The sequence below is a fragment of the Cervus canadensis genome, chromosome 21 (assembly GCF_019320065.1).
Source record: "Cervus canadensis isolate Bull #8, Minnesota chromosome 21, ASM1932006v1, whole genome shotgun sequence".
In the NCBI taxonomy this organism is placed as follows: Eukaryota; Metazoa; Chordata; class Mammalia; order Artiodactyla; family Cervidae; genus Cervus; species Cervus canadensis.
Window position 1 is genome coordinate 24443863 of NC_057406.1, and position 20433 is coordinate 24464295.

Below are 20433 nucleotides of genomic sequence, written 5' to 3' on the forward strand. Positions count from 1 at the left end.
TGAACCAGTTCTGTGAGTTGGCTAAGCACCTCTGTTTTAGTGTCCAGTTGAGACAATTTGTTCTGAGTGTGTCTCTTTCTTAGTATGAGTTTTTCCAATCAGAGGGAACTGTAATTCAGGTAGGGAGAACCAGTCACAAAATCAGAGCACCAGTGGGTCCAATATGTCTCCCACTTCCTACTTTCATTTGTGTTGCCTTAATCCATTCAAACAGAGTGCAGTGTCTCCTAAGGAGTAATAGTTTCCCTCTCTCTCTCCAACTGCCCCCAACACACACAGGGGTGCACGCACCCACAAGCACACAAACGCACCACAACTGTAAACGATCTAAGTCTTCGTCTGTATTCTCTACCACGATCAGCATTTTCTGAAGGTAGTATGACTCTGAGAGGTAGAGACTCAGGCTTTTTTTGGAATCTAAACGGGACACGGAAGCTGTTCCGCACCCAGGAAACTGCTGCCACTTCCATCATGCAGGGAGTTGTCTTGGTTAGATGGTCCAGTCCCAAATTCTACAGGCTTCAGTGTATGTGTGTCTGTGTGTCTGCGTGTCTGTGTGTCTGCGTGTCTGTGTGTGTGCGTATGTGCTTAGTCATGTCTGACTCTTCTTCTCTGTCTATGGGATTTCCCAGGTCAGAATGCTGGAGTGAGTTGACATTTCCTTCTCCAGGGGATCTTCCCAATGCAGGGATCAAATCGGAGTCTCTGGCGTCTCCTGAGCTGGCAGGTGGATTCTTTAGCACCATCTGGGAATGAGTAGTTTCTAAATGCAATTCACAGACCACTTCTGACCTCTGACAAAGATTTCACTGGTCCATGGTGAAATGAGAAAAATTTAAGGAAAAATAACATTGTCCAAAGTCAAGGACTGATTTTTTTCCCCTTAGATTATATCCTTCAAAACACGTGGATGTTAACAATAGTTCCTTCTTATACGAAAATGGAAGTGCCACTAGAATTTTTAATTCTCCCTCACCTTCTGAGCCCTCCATCTGTAATTGGAATTCCTATGAGAGTTCCTCTCCTTAAAAAAAAAAAAACACCAAAATCTAAAAGTTTCAAAATCACTTGTGCTTATACTAGCAAACAATTTCTTTACAGAATTATCTCAGAGCAATAGATATTCCAGGGCTGTTAATATGCTGAAGGATGTTCACAGTCTTCAGTTCCTCATGGAGTAAAAATTCTGTTACAGGTTGAAAAACAGCACCATGTTTTTGAGGACGGCTTATGATACAGAATTCAAAACTGTTTTTTACAAATAAGCTACTTTGCTTTCAAAGATAGCTTTCCTTTTGGGTGGCGGTCTTGAAACTCTCTAATATTATGAAGTTATGCCCAGGAAGGGCTTTCCAGGTGGCAATAATGGTAGAGAACCTGCCTGCCTATGCAGGAGATACAAGAGACTCAGGTTTGATCCCTGGGTCTGTAAGATCCCCTGGAGGAGGGCATGGCAACCCACTCCAGTATTCTTCCCTGGGAAATCTCATGAACAGAGGAACCTAGCAGCCTACAGTCCATAACATTGAAAAGAGTAGGACATGACACATGCAAAATAGCACACATGCATGCATGCCCAGGAAATGCTTGGTTCATCTTGAATCAAATGGATTGGAACTCCTCTAGGCTAGAACATTAGTGACTTCTTATATATGAGTGTACACACACACACATCCAGTTTCCAGGGTGACTGAATGAAAGCCTCACCTGGGAGTGAGTCATCTATCTGATACGCCTGAAGTCAGATGAGCCCCCTTGTTGCCTAGCAGCTGCAATTCTTGTGGAGCAGAACAGTACAAGGTCACTCAATAAAGTTTCATTATTCATAGTGAAGGAAGCCCATGGTACAAATAACTGGTGCAGGAGATTTCTATTAATAGCATTTGTTTTTCAGAAGGAATAAAACCAAAGGGAAAATGGTTGACCTAAGACTAATTAAAAAGCAACATTAGTTACTGGAACAAATCTCAGACAGTATTCAAAAATTTTTAAGATCATCTTTTAGAAGCTTTATCTTTTGTTGAGTTGTACCGGTATAGATAAATAAAATTAGTATTTTTCTATTAAACTCCCATAAATCATTAAGGTTCTCAGGGGCTATAATCTTTATAAAGCTTATTTTTATATAAGTAATTAAATTATAAGAGGGGAGTAAGCATTTACATAGATGGGGTAAACAATAGATACTGATTTTTTTCAAACCAACTACAATGTTTTAGATACAAATATATCATCTTAAGCTTAAACTGTGGCTATATTAAAAACATTTCAAAAATTATTGATGTTGAAAAACCTTTTATTTAAAAGCAAAACCAGAGAAGACTAATAAATGTAGAGACATGCTATTTTCTTAGATTAAAAGAATGAATATCATAAAGCTGTGAATCTTCTCAAAGGAATGTATAATTTTAATGCAATTCCAATCAAAATTATTTCATGCTATGATATAGTTTTAAAAATTGACCTGGAAGAATAAACTAGAGATAGGAGTCCAGATAATTTTGTTAAAAAGTAAAGAAGAAAGGCTTTCTCTACAGAGTATCAACATGTCCTAAGGAACATACAATTATCAAAAGAGTGTGGTACTGGCATTGGATGTGAAAAGCAAATCTAGAATTGCATCCTTGTGTACATGATTCCATGTATTTTTAAAAGGCAGCATTGAGTGGAGGTTTCTTAAAAAACTGGAAATAGAACTGCCATATGACCCAGCAATCCCACTCCTGGGCATACACACCGAGGAAACCAGATCTGAAAGAGACACGTGCACCCCAATGTTCATCTCAGCACTGTTTATAATAGCCAGGACATGGAAGTAACCTAGATGCCCATCAGCAGACGAATGGATAAGGAAGCTGTGGTACATATACACCATGGAATGTTACTCAGCCATGAAAAAGAATTCATTTGAATCAGTTCTAATGAGATGGATGAAACTGGAGCCCATTATACAGAGTGAAGTAAGCCAGAAAGATAAACACCAATACAGTATACTAACGCATATGTATAGAATTTAGAAAGATGGTAACGATAACCTTATATGCAAAGCAGAAAAAGAGACACAGATGTACAGAACAGACTTTTGGACTCTGTGGGAGAAGGCGAGGGTGGGATGTTCTGAGAGAACAGCATCGAAACATGTATATTATCAAGGGTGAAACAGATCACCAGCCCAGGTTGGATGCATGAGACAAGTGCTCGGGGCTGGTGCGCTGGGAAGACCCAGAGGGATGGGGTGGAGAGGGAGGTGGGAGAGGGGATCGGGATGGGGAATACATGTAAATCCATGGCTGATTCATGTCAATGTATGACAAAAACCACTACAATATTGTAAAGTAATTAGCCTCCAACTAATAAAAATAAATGGGAAAAAAAATAAAAGGCAGCATTGAAAGCAGTGGGGAAAGGTGGATATAATTTAGTAAGTCATAGGAGGACAGTTGGTCAATTCTTTGGGGAAAATGTTGCCTCTTCACCTTGTACTTCTCACTACAATAAATTCTATAGATTAAAAAGTTAGAAATTAGGTAAAATATAAGATCACTCTCTATCCCCTCTCCTGTTCAGTTTCCCTTCATGGTGCTTATCACTGTTTGACATCGATTTGTTTACTGACTCTTCTCTCTTCACTAAACTGTAAGTTTAACAAAGCCCATGCTTTCTCCTTCTGCCTATTGGTTTATCTTCAGCATCTAGAATCATTTAACTCATAGGAGGCATTTAATACATATTTGTGGGATGAATGAGTGAAAGCAATGAAAGGAGCTCACAAGGGCAAAGAAAGCCCCCTTTGAAGCTGGATGGTGTAAACTTGTAGTAACAAACACAAAAACAGAAAAGAAACTGGGAAACATCTTTGCCCATTTCATCATTCTGCATAAGGCCAGCTTGGTCTGGGACACTGTGCTTGGTAATAAAATGATGTATGCCTTTCCTACTGCCTCTGGATTTCAACGATGTTGACCTTTACAAAACCAACTAGGGTCCCAAATCATAACAAACAAAAACTCAAAGGCTTAATTCAGAGTCAAACTTTAGCTCAATTTGAAACCCATGGATTTTCAGTGTTATTTTGAAGATGAGAACTAAATAAGAGAACCAATAAGGACTCTGCTCTGGACTACAAAAAATACAGTTGATGAATACTTCATCCATCAATATTATTGCTACTTTCAAGATGTACAGATATCAACTTTTGCTTCTTTATTATATTTTAAATAGGCTTAAATCAGATTCATTGGAGAGAAGAGGAGGGAAAAACATGGTTTATTTATACATTTTACCAAAATGAGAATTCACAAGCTTTATATTACTATTAGTCTCTTCTCCCCATCCCTTCTCTCCCAGACCCAATTAGCCATATCCATTGCATCCTCTTTCTCCCACTAGAATGATGCTACATTTCCTGATGGAAGAGCATCACATTGTACCCACTTCCTTCTTGTCTCAGGTTTGACCAGATTTCTTCATCTATGCATTAAAATCCTGCAGAGTTCTAAGCACAGACAGCGTACAACACACATCCATCTTCTTACAGGGCCCTTTGCGTGACTTGATAAAGCACTTCTCAAACAGCTGCAAGACGCTTAAAAATGTTGCAACAGAAAACATCATTTTCTCTTTTAGGTCAAAACTTTGATTGGAGAGGAGGATGAAATAAAATTTGACCTACCGAGGGTGGGATCATATTCCCAGATGAACCGTTTGGTCAAAAATCTCACTACAAGAGCTGTGGGAAAAAAGAACAACATTTTAATCAAATTTGTTAATTTTCTTAACAGCTTTTAACCCTCCTCCAGAAAGAGGACTAGCCCATAAAACTATATGCGTTTTATGGTTCCTTGGCAAATAAACTCAATATATTTATTTATGTTTATTCAAATATTTTAAAATTTCATATTGTGGTCTAAAAATTGGTATAATGTTTTCACAGTTTGTTTTACCTTAATGAACAGTTTAGATTTTTTCCCTTGAATCCTGGAATTGAAAACATCACAATGTGAAAACGCACACATACTCAATTTCTAGCAAAACAATGAATTCAACCATAAAGCATCACAATGCTGGTGTCTAAAGTTTGAATACTGATAATGATTGATACAGGTCAGTGAAAAGGTGATTATTTTTACTGTAATGAAAAGATATTTGTATTATGCTGCTGCTGCTGCTTAATCGCTTCAGTTATGTCTGACTCTTTATGCGACCCTATGGACTGTCCCGCGCCAGGCTCCTCTGTCCCTGGGATTCTCTAGGCAACAGTACTAGAGTGGGTTGCCATGCCTTCCTCCAGGGGCTCTGAGCTCTGACCCAGGGATTGAACCTGGATCTCCTGCATTGCAGGCAGATTCTTTACCACTGAGCCACCAGGGAAGCCCCATTTGTATTATAAAAATATTCAAAATTAAGGATTTTATTAGTGAGTCATTAAAGCACATCAAAAGTAAAGCTGATGAGGTAGTTGTAGAAAGAATCAGAATCTGGAATTATGCGAAGCACCCTACTTCCATGATCTCCTCGACCAGGACTTCATCCCTGTGAGGCAAGTACTAGGATTGACCCCATTTTTCAGATAAGGAAACTGAGGCTCTGAGAGGTTAACTCACTTAACTAAGCTCATCTAGCCAGTTAGTGGCTGAGCCAGGATGTGACTCCAAAAAGGCTATTTCCAAAACCTGTAATTTCTTCATTGTCTAAAACTGGTTTTAAGGCCAAGGCTATCTGGCTAATACTTAACTAGAAGATGAGTCAGACAAAGAGTGATGCTGAAAAAAAGTGGATTCTATTGTCCTTAAAAAACTGATGTGACAAATGCTAGACATTTTCTTAGACTTGTATTATAGTTGAAAACAATGGTTTTTAATCTACCAAAAAAAAAGTTTTTTTTTTGGAGGAGAGCATCACTGATACTTTAAAAATAGAATGAAAGCTTTGGATTCTTTCCCTGGAAATATGTATATACACACAGTCTAGTATATAATTTCAGCAGGCTCACTAACTCTTTGAATACCCTCATGGTCTTCCTGGGATCTCACTGACCCTAACTAAAGAATCAGTGTTTATTGAAATTATGTTATTTTAAAAATATCTATTAGGGTAGTTTTATTTTTACTGAAATGCCCTGTATGTGGTATTCTAAAGATACTCTTTGGAGAAATAAGACTATTTAACTGAAAGGCACTGTCAATCTTTCCTCTTCCTACTGCCTCTGTTAAAATCAACAGAGGTATATACTCCCTACCACGGTGGCCTATATGAGAGACTGCAGTGCAAATAGCAATGAAAACTTCATGAGACAGACCACAAGGATACGTGGCTTGGCTGTAGACCGAAAGCTGCAATGCTCTTTCTAATTACAGAGTGTGAGGCTGGATTTGAGCCAAAATATTTGCAGTGCCAAAAGTAGCAAGGCCACTGACCCTATGGGTGCTTCCCACAGTGCATGTACTTGTGGTTTTATCTTCAATTTGCAGAGTCTGTCACCATTCACTCTCTTGAGACTGAGTCATTTAAAATTTTTTTTGCATGTAAGAAGTAGAAAGCTCTAGATAGAATTTTTCTGCTTTTCAACTGTCTATTAGTAAACATAACTGCCTGCAGTATTCAAAGCGTTTCACATTTTTGTTGGAATATGGAGTTTTAGCTTGAAAGTTTGTGACCTAGCAAAATTCATTTATCTGGCATCTTTAAGTCATAAGCTATTAAAATTAACAAAATTTCTCATTCAACTGAAGTTTGAAGTACCCTGGTTCCTAGACCATTTAAACTTTAATAATTTCTCAAAGAAATCTTTCTAAAATATTTTAGACATGCCATTACCTTTTGAAACCTAGTATACTGAATAGAACTAAATCACTTTTAAATGTCTAGATCTTAGCTAAGAATCTATTACTGCCCTGCGTAGTTGTGGAAATACTTCTAGAAGCTGCAGAGTGGTAGAGGCAGAATGATTCTAAAGTGCTATGGCTCTTGAATGATTTTAGTTTTTGGTTCTATAAATATATTTTCATATTGTGTGTGTTCTCAGTTAGTCAGGTCTGACTCTTTGCAACCCTATGGACTGTAGCCCACTAGGCTCCTCTGTCCATGGAATTTTTCAGGCAAGAATACTGGAGTGGGTTGCCATCTCCTTCTCTAGGGAGTCTTCTTGACCCAGGGATCGAACCCCCATTTCCCAGGTCTCCTGAATTGCCAGGTGGATTCTTTCCACTGAGCCACCTGGGAGGCCTGCATAACACGTGACAGGCATTTAACACACAATAGGCAAAAGGAGAAGAGGGCAACAGAGGACGAGATTGTTAGATAGCATCACCGACTCAGTGGACATGAATCTGAGCAAACTCCATGAGATAGTGAAGGACTGGGGAGTCTGGTGTGCTGCAGTCCAAAGCCGGGGAGGGGGGGAGGTCCCAAGAAGTTGGACATGACTTAGGGATCGAACAACAACAACAAATAATCCAGTAAACAACTGAGACAAAGATTTTTTTAACATACCAAGCTTATATTCTACTAGGAGACAGATAAAAAAAAAATTATATAGTCTGTTAGAGGTGATAAGTGATAAGGGATCAAAGAGGGAGAGTAAGGTAAGGGGGACTCCACATTGGGAGATGAAGGTGTGAGAGGTGCTGTTTAAGATTGGGTAACCAGGGTAATTCTTGCTGAGAAGGTGATAGAAGAAAGAGATGAGGGAATATACGTGGGAGGAATAGTATTTCGAAAAGAGGGAACAGTCATTGCAAAGGTCCTAAAACAGGAATATGCACTTGATATGCTCAAGGAATATTAAGCAAGCCAGTATGGCTAAAGTATAATGAGCAATAGCGAGCAAAGCTGATTAGATTATTTCCCTCAGTCATGCCTTCCCCTTCCATAAATCTACCATCAACATCACCACCATCACCACCCTCATCACTACTATGAATAATTAAAACGACTAAAATGCTTCTTCGTTATTATCATTATTGTTATCATTTTACTTGATTCCTTCTTTAGAATGTATATTTCATGAAGGCATGGGATCTGCTTTGTTCATCACTATTTTCTAGTGTCTGGCACATGTAGACAAAAATATTAATACTTGTTGAATAGAAGAAAAAAGATGTATCAACCCACCATTCATTCTTCTTAATAGTTAAGTAATAACCAGGCATCAAGAGAATAAGCAGAAAAATTAACCCAAGAGAATTCATAGCAGAATCATGCTATAATGTTTTTCTAAAATGTCATGTAAATATACAAGCCGAAATGTTTATTTTATGATGCTTATACAAATTACATTTCTTAAAGTTTATTAAAACTGTAAAATTGATCTAATTATCTTTTAAATATCCTGTGGTTTCCATCCCAACAATCCCAAGCAAAGGTCTTCTTTTGATATAAAATGGTGGTATTGATAACAATTACTTCCACTAAGAGTCTGACATATGGTTTTTTTTCCCTAAGTTTTAAGGTTTGACATATTTGATTAGTTACAAGTAAGTCTCTGTATTATAAAATATCTTATTTTCTTCCCATTGCCTTGAAAACACATACCTTTCCATTAAATAAGTAAAAAAATCTCTAATTTAGAGAGTAACATTTTCCTCATTTTGCCTAAATTATAACCTATTTGAGTAATTCTTCTTTACATGTGGTTTATTTTTGGAATTCCTGGCACTAAATTTCATAATTATCAATGAAAACTAGTTTCCAATGAAATGGAAAATTCACTAAGCAGAATTTGATCCAAAGAAATATTACTAAAAGTGACATCAAGGTAATAAATAAATAGGATAAAAATTCTGTTTAAAAGCAAGAGCTAGCAGGTAAAATTTCTACATTAAAATAGTCAAACTATTTCTAAAGGTTAACAAGGCTGGGCCAGTTATTCAAAATAATTCCTGATGTCATTATCACAATGAGGCAGACATCAGAAGTACCAGCTTTAAGGATTAGAATAATATTTTTAAATGAAAAATGGCCAGATATAATCTTTGCAATAAATTAGCTTTTATTTTTTTCCCCATTTATTTGTATTCATTGGAGGCTAATTACTTTACAATATTGTCATGGTTTTTGCCATACATTGACATGAATCAGCCACTGGGAAGACCCAGAGGGATGGGATGAAGAGGGAGGCGGGAGTGGGGATCTGGATGGGGAACACATGTAAACACATGTAAACTAGCTTTTAAAAAGAAGTGAACTTTTCAAAGTAAATGAAAACACCCATGATATTCTTCCACTCTAAAAATAGTTAAGAGATATACTCAAAAGACATTCAGAAAGAACTTTCAAAGGTTACTTTTTGAGCTCATATTCTTTAAAAAAAATCCTGTTATATCATTATTTTTCACTTATACAACCATGAAATAGCCTAATTAACAAGGTATCTGATATAGTTGTTTCATAAGACACTCAGGCATACTCAACCCCCTAAATATTTGTGATCATTGTCATTTCTATATTCTCTTAAAGATGTATTTTTATTATTAAAAGTCTAGTCTTTTTGTCTGAAAGGAACTTTTATCTCTTTATGGATGTGTATTGAATGTGTTCTCAGTTAAAGCAGTTGCCAATTACTTGTCCTCTTCAAACTCTGGCTTTCTCAAGAATAATATAAGGATAAGAGCATCACGCTGTAGCTCCAGGATCCTCACACTTATCTCCTCTGTAATATGAATTTCAGTCACTTTTCATAGCACTCCTTACATCACCCCATAAGATGGATTGTACTAAACTAACATCATACAAATTCATCTCTTAATGCTTCTAATCACATTGTTATTGCTGCCTTGAAAGTCTTTATCCAGCTAGTGAAATCCCAATCATCCTTCAAAGTCTAACCCAAATATAACCTCCTGTATGAAACCTTTCCTTTCTGTATCAATTAGCAATTGCCATGTAACAAATATATTTCAAAACTCAGCAGCATATAACAATAAGCATTTATTATAGGAAAGTTACCATGTGCTTATAGAATTCTGGGCAATTGATTGTTTGAAGAAAAAAATTCAGCTGAAAAGTGTTTTAAATGGCTAGGTCAGAATTTTAGGATAGGAAAAGAATTTCTGCTTCAATTGAGAATACTTCAAGGAATACTAATTTTCACCTGCCATTTTGGATAACTTTTGAACTTGCCATTGATCTTGGTAATACACTGAGCGAAAATCCTTGACGTCATATATATGCTAAAATGGTGCTTATTATCTCGTCTATTCACATCATAATGAAAACTTATTATGAATTATATATATTAAGTGATGTATGTGGTTTTTATTTGTAACCTGCAGGACTTTCATTAAGAAATATATTTACTTCCAAATTGTAAACAAGGTAACTTTTAAATAATTTTAAATGATTTTCTACAAGAGTCTACTAAATTTAGAACAATTATTTCACAAAGAATTTTAATCATTCAGTGAAAAACTAAAAATTTTGTTATAGGAAAAGAAATATGGGCAATATTAGCACAATCAGAGTCCATTCTGGGTTGTAAGTATATTTACCACTTGTTATCTGAATTATTTTTTCTATTTTGCAACCATTTCTTTCAGTGTTTAAATGAATATAAAAGATTAAAAACCATGAAAAGACATTATAATAAGCTTACACAGTATCCTAAATGTGAAACTTCTCAATATTGTAATGCATAGAAGATAGAACATCTCTTTTCTTCCTCCTCCTCTGCACTTCATCACACTACTTACAATATAACCACTTGGCCAGCAAAAATGAGAAGAAATGGTGATTACCAAGATTAAATGGGTGGCAAAAATCAATATTAAATTGCTTTCAGCTTGAATTTTATGATCTATAGGGAAGATATCACAATAAGTAAGGTGTTTGAAAAATAATGGAAAAGGATGAAAGAATTCAATATCACTTGGGAATTGTTTTCTCACTCTACTAAGCACAACATCAATCTAAACAATATCATAAAGATTATAATGGGAAAATAGTCAAAAAATAGTGCAGTTTTTGTCCATATTGTTATCAAGTTTTGTTTATTGAGCGTGTGCTCTCAGGTTGGTGCTGTGTTATATTTTTACATGTATATCTTTACTCTTCATTGCTCCATAGCATGGGATACATATAGTATAGTATGTGACTATGCATATAGATACACCTATATATAGGTATGTGTGTACTTCACAGAAGAAATTGAAGCTCAGATTATTTACATTCCTTCCTGAAATATGTGCCAACTCCTGTCTGACACCAGGAATCACATTCTTTCATTGTGTCACACTCATTCATTCAGTGGATGATGCTTCTTTTTTTTTTTTTAATACAGATGAGGAATTTGCCACTGGAAAGTCTTATTGGCGTCCTCCTCTTTTGTTACTAAACTCTTAATTTGAAAAATTTCTGGGAGAAAGTTGTATGTATTTTATATACAGTTTCCATTTTGAAGAAAATATATTCTTTAGTTACCTAACACTGCTTTTGTGACAAAAAAAAGGGATCAAAACTGTGGTGAAAATAAAGGCTTGAAATGTCTCTAGAAAAAAGTGAGTTTCTAGACACGTGCTTCTGAACGTTCCTGGGTTTCTTTTATTACTTCCGTATGAAGCAGTGACTCACTCTTTTCATTCTATAATCCATGATGTACTAACACAGAGGCAATGCAATCATCTTCATGGTATATGTCGCTTCATTTGAATGTGGTTGGTTGTTATTTTTCTTGTTCAGTCATTCAGTTGGGTCCAACTCTTTGTAGCATGGACTGCAGCATGCCAGGCTTCCCTGTCCTTCACTGTCACCTGGAGTTTGCTGAAATTCATGTCCATTGAGTCAATGATGCCATCCAATCATCTCATCCTCTGTCACCCCCGTTGCCACCTGCCTATTTATTACAATTTTACATACAATGTGGAGATCCTCGCTTATTTTGAGTGTTCCGTAAATGGTTTCAGGGCTTCCCTGGTAGCGCAGCTTGTAAAGAATGCTCCTGCAATGCAGGAGACCCCAGTTTGATTCCTGGGCTGGGAAGATCCCCTGGAGAAGGGATAGTCTACCCACTTCAGTATTCTTGGGCTTCCCTGGTGGGTCTGATGGCAAAGAATCTGCCTGAAATATGGGAGACTTGCGTTCGATCCCTGGGTTGGGAAGATCACCTAGAAAAGGGCATGGCAACCCACTGCAGTATTCTGGCCTGGAGAATCCCCACAGACAGAGGAGCCTGGTAGGCTACAGTCCACGGGGCCACAAAAGAGTCAGACATGACTAAGCAACTCAGCACAGCACATAAATGATTTCAGGCTGTTCCTTTTTAAAAATTTTGCACCCTGGAAAGCCCAAAGAAGCTAGTAAGCATATTATGTAGGTAACCCAGAATGGAACTAAATCAAAGAAAGGGATATTGAAATATGTATTTAGAAAACAATGAATCCATAGATAGTTACTGCTCACCAGAGCATTTCTATTTATAGAAACTAGTGAAGGACCACTTCCTCTTTCAAGTTTTCCTTGACTTTCCCAAGCCATAATCACTCCCCATGGTGATGTGAAATTGTCATTTGTTTCTTCTCGATTATAGAATGTGCACAACTGCCTCACAAAATATTCACTTATATTCCTGTATGTCTTACAAATTGTGAATAATCTGAGGTCAGAGATTAAGCCTTGTTCCCTTTTGTCTCCTGGGGCTGGAATACTACTTGATACATAATATGTGCTCAATAAATATTTAAAGAGATGAATGAGGAAACAATTAAAATCTGGATAAATTATTTGACCCCCATATTATTACTGTACTCAAGTCAGTACTCTAGTGTGCTTTTATTATTTGAAAAAATCTTCTTTACAGTGGAACTTCCATTGAATATAAGGCATCCCTTCTCAGGTTCAATGCCTAGTTCAGATGTCTATTAAAAATCTGATTGGTCAACCTCGAGACCCACCAGGTCCCTTCTCTTGGGCCAGAGGGAACCACTGTCCTCGACCTCATACTACCATCAGCCTTAAGTTTAACTCCAAACCTTCAGTGGTCATAAGCTTCAGAGAAATAAAAATGAGCTTATTTACAAAAATAGGTTGAGTTCTACTCTAGATCTGGGTAGACAGTTTATTGCTGAATAAATTAATTTGGTAGAACTCAGTACCCAGTTAATAACTATATGAGCTGTTAGGTTAAAGTATACATACTTTTTGGAACACCATTAAGTAGATTTTAGCTATTATTTAAATAAAGACACTAATGGGATTTCTGGAATGGTAACTACCGAAAGGGAGTTTATATTGAATATTGACTACAAGCTTATTTATTTCTCACAAGCACTCTCAAAAGTAGGGATTAATGTTCCTATTTTACACATAAGAGACCTGAACTGAAAAGTAGTAAACATGTCTGTTTTGCAGAGCAGGCAAGTGACAGAACTGGACTGAACTGGGTTCATTTACTCTAAAATGTGTGCTTTTTCTAATGTCCAATATTTACCACTATATTTTAATATTTATATGAATATGATTTAGTTCTGAATGGCTGAAATTGTTTTCCCTATGAGCTTACACCTGATGAAGAAGCATGCTTTGAAAAGTGCATTTTTTGACTAGATTTCTTCATCCAGAGTGGAGGGAATATCCATGACCAGAAACCATGGCAACACAGAAAGACAATATGAGTTTCAAGATGCAAGAAGGAAACTTTTACATAAATAAGATTTTTGTTTTTTTTTTGAAAAGGTCTTTAAAAGATGCAGCAAAGGGAGGAAAAAAAGGGTATGTAATGATACAGACATAAATTAGTACGTGATAAACAACTGTTTTCTTACTCTTTTCCTCTGTCATTAACAAGTTCCTTCTTTCAGTAACGCAAATGGGATGTCAGGGAACATGGTAGGCAGCAAAGAGGACAGCACAGAAAATAAGATGCAGTTCTTATTTTTGAGAGGCTGAGAATTTGTACTTTTGCATATTCCAGGAAAAATCAAAAGACATACAGCTAATTTAGAGTATTATCTAATTTGAGTCCTGTTATGATGCCCAGGTAAAAGAAGGGAGGCCAGACTGAGGTGAGTTTTACCAACTTAAGTGCCTCAAAGGGAGAAAGCCTTCTGTTTTCCAGAAAGGAAAGTGTAAGAGACAAAATCAGAGTAATACGTATAAATTGTCAATCCTATGACTGCTTCTGTTCCATCTTCAAGATGGATGGGGTTTGGCTAAAAGGTAAGAGGTAGTTCAGTTTTATCTTTTTCCTCCCTCAGCTGGACCTCTATCATCCTCTTGTCAAATTAAGCTTCCAAATAAAATTTCCCTATTCTCCCCACCCCCATCCCATTTGGATCCGACGCTTCTGTACCTTACTCCTGGGTCTCTCCTGAACCACCAACCTGAGGTTCATGTTCTTCCTTTTAGCATCTTCTCTTTCTGTGACTACACTAACCTCCCCCAGGAAACATGGGCCACTGTGCCTTAAATCGAGGAGAAAACTATGCAAATCTCAGCACAGAGACTTGATCTAGAAAGACATGTGCAGGCCAGCACACTTCTTTGAAGTCTGGGCTTAACAGTTGCAAGTGATGGCTGAAACCAAGAATATGGCACTTTGGAATCTTAGGACCTCTAGTCAAAGGGGCTAAAAGCGCTTTCTGAACTGAGAAATTTAACCAAAAAGGGATGGAAATAGGCTGGACTGGAAATGAGACGTCAAAAATGCACCAGGAAATTGTGCAACTTGAAATGTCAGGGTTTTTTTTTTAATTTTTGTAAATTTTATTGAAGTATAGTTGATTAACAATGTTGTGTTAATTTTTGCTGCACAGCAAAGTGATTTAGTTATACACATTGGTATATTCTTTTTTATCTTCTGAGATGTCAGATCTTACAGAGGGGTTCAGAGCAAGGGATGCGTACACAGAATTCAGATTTCAGATAGAATTACTGATATCTAAATTTAGTAATTTTCAAATGCTTCTCCATCTGGTTCTCTCATTAAGTCTTTTTCTCCTCCCCACAGATATGAGTTTTGAACACATTTATTTAATCATTAAATATTTATTGATCACTGTGCTAGACATGAAAGAAAGCAAGATTGAGAGGATTCCCTAAGCAAGATCTTCACAGTGACTTCATATTAGACCTAAATTGAGAGCTGAGTCTTGGATGAATTGAAAGTTTGCTAACTTAGGGAGAGCGCTGTAAGCCAAGAGCATCATGTTCAAAGGCCTAGACATGGGAGACTCTGGTTGGTTTAGGAGTGCAAGTGGTTCAGGGTAGATTGAGTGGTATGTGGGTGGAACTATGTAGGGGGTAGTTTGTGAGGTTCTTCAGAGACCACTCTATGAAGGAGCTTATACATCACATTGAAGAGCTTGAATTTTACTCTGAAGTCTATGGGCACACGGATTCTGAGTAGAAAGGTGGCTTAATTTGAGCTGGTTACGTATAGCAACTGTTCACTGACTAGCTGTAGAGAATGATAGAGGGACTGGTTCATATGGAATAAAAGTATAGAAGAAGCATTATTCTCTGAGGCAGAATATAATGAAAAAATCAGTTAAGAGCAGGTGAGATTGGACTTGAACATGAGATACTAATGACAATATCCAGGTAGAGAAGTACTATCTCTCCTTCCTTCCATCCATCCATCCATCCATCTCATATCCTTTCATTCATTCACTCATCTATCATACATTAAGTGTATATCTATTAAATACCTGTCATATCCCAGTCACAGGTAAGCACTGTCCCACAGGCAGCTGACATCACAGCATGAAGCTGAACAGAATTGATCACTGCTAGAATGATCTAGGGATTTGCAAATGCAATAGGCATGGTTAAGATGCCCCATGTAGAAAGTTTAAAATAAGAACAGAGGACTGAGCACAGAACTCTATTTTCAGTCTCATCTTAATGGTGAACTCTTTCACTTCCTATGTTCTTCTCCATGTCAACTCCTCAAATTTCTAGACGAACTAAAAAACTGAACAGATAAGTCAGAGGACAAAAATTTGTTCATATAGTCTCTGAAGCAGAACCACCCGCAGTCCTCTACTCCCTGCTCCATTTCCTGTGATGGTCAAAATAAACTGAAATTTAAAAATTGAAGCCCCATAAAAACATGGAAATTGAGCAATTTAATGGAAATTTAAAATTAATGCAATATAAAAGTGGGTGCTTTATAATGCCAGAAGTTCAGATGAGAAGTAAATTGGTTCCAGATGAGGGTCTAAGTGTTGCTTTTAAATTATTATTTGCTTAAGCCTGAAAATTTTGACTTGTCCTGCATTCTGACAAAAATATCACTTTGAGAAAGAGTTACAAAATTAATGTCAGTTCTCTATGCAGGGAAATTCTTAAAGATAAATGGTGTAATCTTCAAGAATTATTAGAGATGCTTTTGTATCTGGAAACCTAGCCACAGAGTCTAACTTCAGTGCATTTCAAGTCTTGAAAATTGACTTATTTTGCTATGGAATGGTAAGGTAAGGATTTGGTACTGACAACAGGGCTTTAGGATGACAAATCAGAATGGGGGATATGGCAAGACCATGACTTGTAATACTTAATGTTTGATAGAGAGTAGAGGTTTGAGGATGCTTATAAAGAATGCAAAATCAAGAAAAAACTTTATCTTAAATTAAAAATTAACTTGTATGATTGACTAACAATAAATTCTTCCTGAATTTAAATTGAAAGTAGGAACGAGAGAAGTTAACTTTGAAATATGGTAATTAACTGATTTGGTTTTGTTTCCTAGTTTGTATTTGAAAGTTAATAAGTGAAAAGCTTTGGATTCTGTGCTAAGGGATTCAAACCAGCTTTATATAAGCTGTAAATTATTATTCATTTTAACTATAATTTAATTGTAAGTGATGCTTAAGAAGTAAGTCACTAAATTTCCTAGGCCAGAGTTTTTAATTTAATAATTTACAATTTAAAATTATTTTCACTAGAATAATATTTCATACCAAAGCACTATACAGAAATAGAATTATGTATCTTATATTAAGGATTTTTCTAAATTTTTCAAAGGATTTGGTCATAAAATTTGAATCTTTAATTTTTACTCATTTTTGGAAGAGGAACACGTTTGGTGTTAATTTCTGAGTTTCTTTTCCTGTGCTTGTATTACTAGAACACCCAAGAAGTTGGCAACTGGAAATGTATAGAATTTGTGGGAGCATTAAAGTGATTCAGAGTGACTCAGTATCCTAGACAAGCAGACAAGCAGAAGAATATCTCATATGATCCCCAATAAATGCCTTCTTTTATAAAGAACCAAGTACCTTACAATTTATTCTGCTTTCACATGGCCTCTGCTCCACACTCATTTTGCTTCCTGCCTAGATGGGCTAAGATCATGGCATCTGGTCCCATCACTTCATGGCAAATAGATGGGGAAACAGTGGAAACAGTGGCTGACTTTATTTTTGGGGGCTCCAAAATTAATTCAGATGGTGATTGCAGCCATGAATTAAAAGACGCTTACTCCTTGGAAGGAAAGTTATGACCAACCTGGACAGCATATTAAAAAGCAGAGACATTACTTAGCCAACAAAGGTCTATCTAGTCAGAGCTATGGTTTTTCCAGTAGTCATGGATGGATGTGAGAGTTGGACTCTAAAGAAAGCTGAGCGCCAAAGAATTGATGATTTTGAACTGTGGTGTTGGAGAAGGCTCTTGAGAGTCCCTTGGACTGCAAGGAGATCCAACCAGTCCATCCTAAAGAAGATCAGTCCTGGGTGTTCATTGGAAGGACTGATGCTGAAGCTGAAACTCCAATACTTTGGCCACCTGATGTGAAGAATTGACTCATTTGAAAAGACCGTGATGCTGGGAAAGATTGAGGGCAAGAGGAGAAGGGGACGATAGAGGATGAGATGGTTAGATGCATCACCGACTCAATGGACATGAGTTTGGGTAAACTCCAGGAGTTGGTGATGGACACGGAGGCCTGGAGTGCTGCAGTTCATGGAGTTGCAAAGAGTCGGACACAACTGAGCGACTGAACTGAACTGAAATTAATAGATTTAAGAGGTTGTGCCTATGACCCTAGTATGGGGGTCTCACCTCTAGCAGTTGGGTGTCTCCATTTGTAGCCCCATCATCACTCCTACCTTCAAAACCTCATAAGATAAAACCAAAACATGGGGCCTTAAAAAGTCACAATGTACATGGAGAACTAGAGCCTAGCAAAATAAGCGTGTAACGAAGAGGAGTTGTGAGTGATTGGACTGGAAAAGGACCCACATTATGAAGGGCTAAGACATTTCTAATTAGGTTTAAAATGATACCAAGCTAAGACAGTTTAAGATGATTAGAAGCCATTAACATAGTATAAACACAAAGATGACATGATGCCTTTTTGTTTTACAAAGGTCACTGCTGTTTCAGTGCCAAGATGAACTAGAGATAGGAGGACTAGTGAAGGAGCTATTTTAGTACTACAGAAAAAAAAAAAAAAGACAGAATGACTGCTCCTTCACTCCTATCCACTAGTAAATGTGTCAAATCATAATTGGAATTATATGTGACCTTTTCAGTCTGATGTCTTTCCCTAGCAATGTGCATTTTAACATCTTCCATGTCATGCCCTGGCTTGTGAGCTTATTCCATTGTATGGGTATACTATAGTTTATCCAGTCACCAACTGAAGAACATCTTGGATGCTTCCAATTTTTGGCAATTATGTTTTGACCATGAATATTCACATGAAGGTGTTTATGTAACAGAAGTTACCAGACAATTTGGGTGAATATTTAGGAGTACAATTCCCAGATCATAGTAAGATTTTGTTGTGTTTGGTTGCTAAGTTGTTTCTGACTTTTTTGCGACCCCATGGACTGTAGCCCGTCAGGCTCCTCTGTTCATGGAAATTTCCAGGCAAGAATACTTGAGTGGGTTGCCATTTCCTTCTCCAGGGGAACTTCCCAGCCCAGAGATCGAACCCACATCTGCGTCTCTGCATTGGCAGATGGATTCTTTGCCACTGAGTCACCTGGGAAGCCCCCTTCATTGTTTCAGGTTATAGTAAATCTTGAAGTCAGGTGGTATCAGTTCAGTTTGGTTCTCCTTCAGTACTGTGTTGGCTATTCTGGGTCTTTTCCCTCACCACATAAACTTTAGGATTAGTTTGTCTATGTTCACAAAATAACCTTGAGACTTTGAATGGGACTGTAGTGAATCTTTAGGTTGAGCTGAGGAAAACTGTCATCTTGACAATATTGAGTCTTCCTATCTATAAACATGGAGTTTTTTAGTTTTTGGGTTTTTAAAATCAGAGTTTAGTAGTTTTCTCCTATACATCATAAACATATTTATTATGTATCTACTCAAAACTATAAAACACTGATGAAAGAAATCAAAGAGGACACAAACAGATGGAGAAATATACCATGTCCATGGATTGGAAGAATCAATAGTGTAAAAATGAGTATACTACCCAAAGCAATCTATAGATTCCATGCAATCCCTATCAAGCTATCAACGGTATTCTTCACAGAACTAGAACAAATAATTTCACAATTTGTATGGAAATACAAAAAACCTGGAATAGCCAAAGCAATCTTGAGAAAGAAGAATGGAACTGGAGGAATCAACTTGCCTGACTTCAGACTATACTACAAAGCCACAGTCATCAAGACAGTATGGTACTGGCACAAAGACAGAAATATAGATCAATGGAACAGAATAGAAAGCCCAGAGATAAATCCACATACTTACAGACACCTTATCTTTGACATAGGAGGCAAGAATATACAATGGAAAAAAGACAATCTCTTTAACAAGTGGTGCTGGGAAAACTGGTCAACCACTTGTAAAAGAATGAAACTAGAACACTTTCTAACACCATACACAAAAATAAACTCAAAATGGATTAAAGATCTAAATGTAAGACCAGAAACTATAAAACTCCTAGAGGAGAACATAGGCAAAACACTCTCCGACATCAATCACAGCAAGATCCTCTATGACCCACCTCCCAGAATATTGGAAATAAAAGCAAAAATAAACAAATGGGACCTAATGAAACTTAAAAGCTTTTGCACAACAAAGGAAACTATAAGCAAGATGAAAAGAAAGCCTTCAGAATGGGAGAAAATAATAGCAAATGAAGAAACAGACAAAGGATTAATCTCAAAAATATACAAGCAACTCCTGCCCCTCAATTCCAGAAAAATAAATGACCCAATCAAAAAATGGGCCAAAGAACTAAACGGACATTTCTCCAAAGAAGACATACAGATGGCTAACAAACACATGAAAAGATGCTCAACATCACTCATTATCAGAGAAATGCAAATCAAAACCTCAATGAGGTACCATTACACACTAGTCAGAATGGCTGCTATCCAAAACTCTACAAGCAATAAATGCTGGAGATGGTGTGGAGAAAAGGGAACCCTCTTACACTGTTGGTGGGAATGCAAACTAGTACAGCCACTATGGAGAACAGTGTGGAGATTCCTTAAAAAACTGGAAATAGAACTGCCATATGACCCAGCAATC

At 37.0% G+C, this 20433-nt stretch overlaps 1 protein-coding gene across 3 annotated transcripts in view; it reads right to left on the reverse strand.

Moving 5' to 3' along the window:
- The window catches only part of RERG (RAS like estrogen regulated growth inhibitor), a 146655-nt gene that overhangs the window by 27339 nt on the left and 98883 nt on the right, over positions 1-20433 (reverse strand). For all 3 annotated transcript variants that reach the window (XM_043441731.1, XM_043441732.1, XM_043441730.1), the window contains exon 3: positions 4673-4729. In XM_043441731.1, the coding sequence (XP_043297666.1) occupies positions 4673-4729 (57 nt within the window). The remainder of the gene's footprint in view (positions 1-4672; positions 4730-20433) is intronic.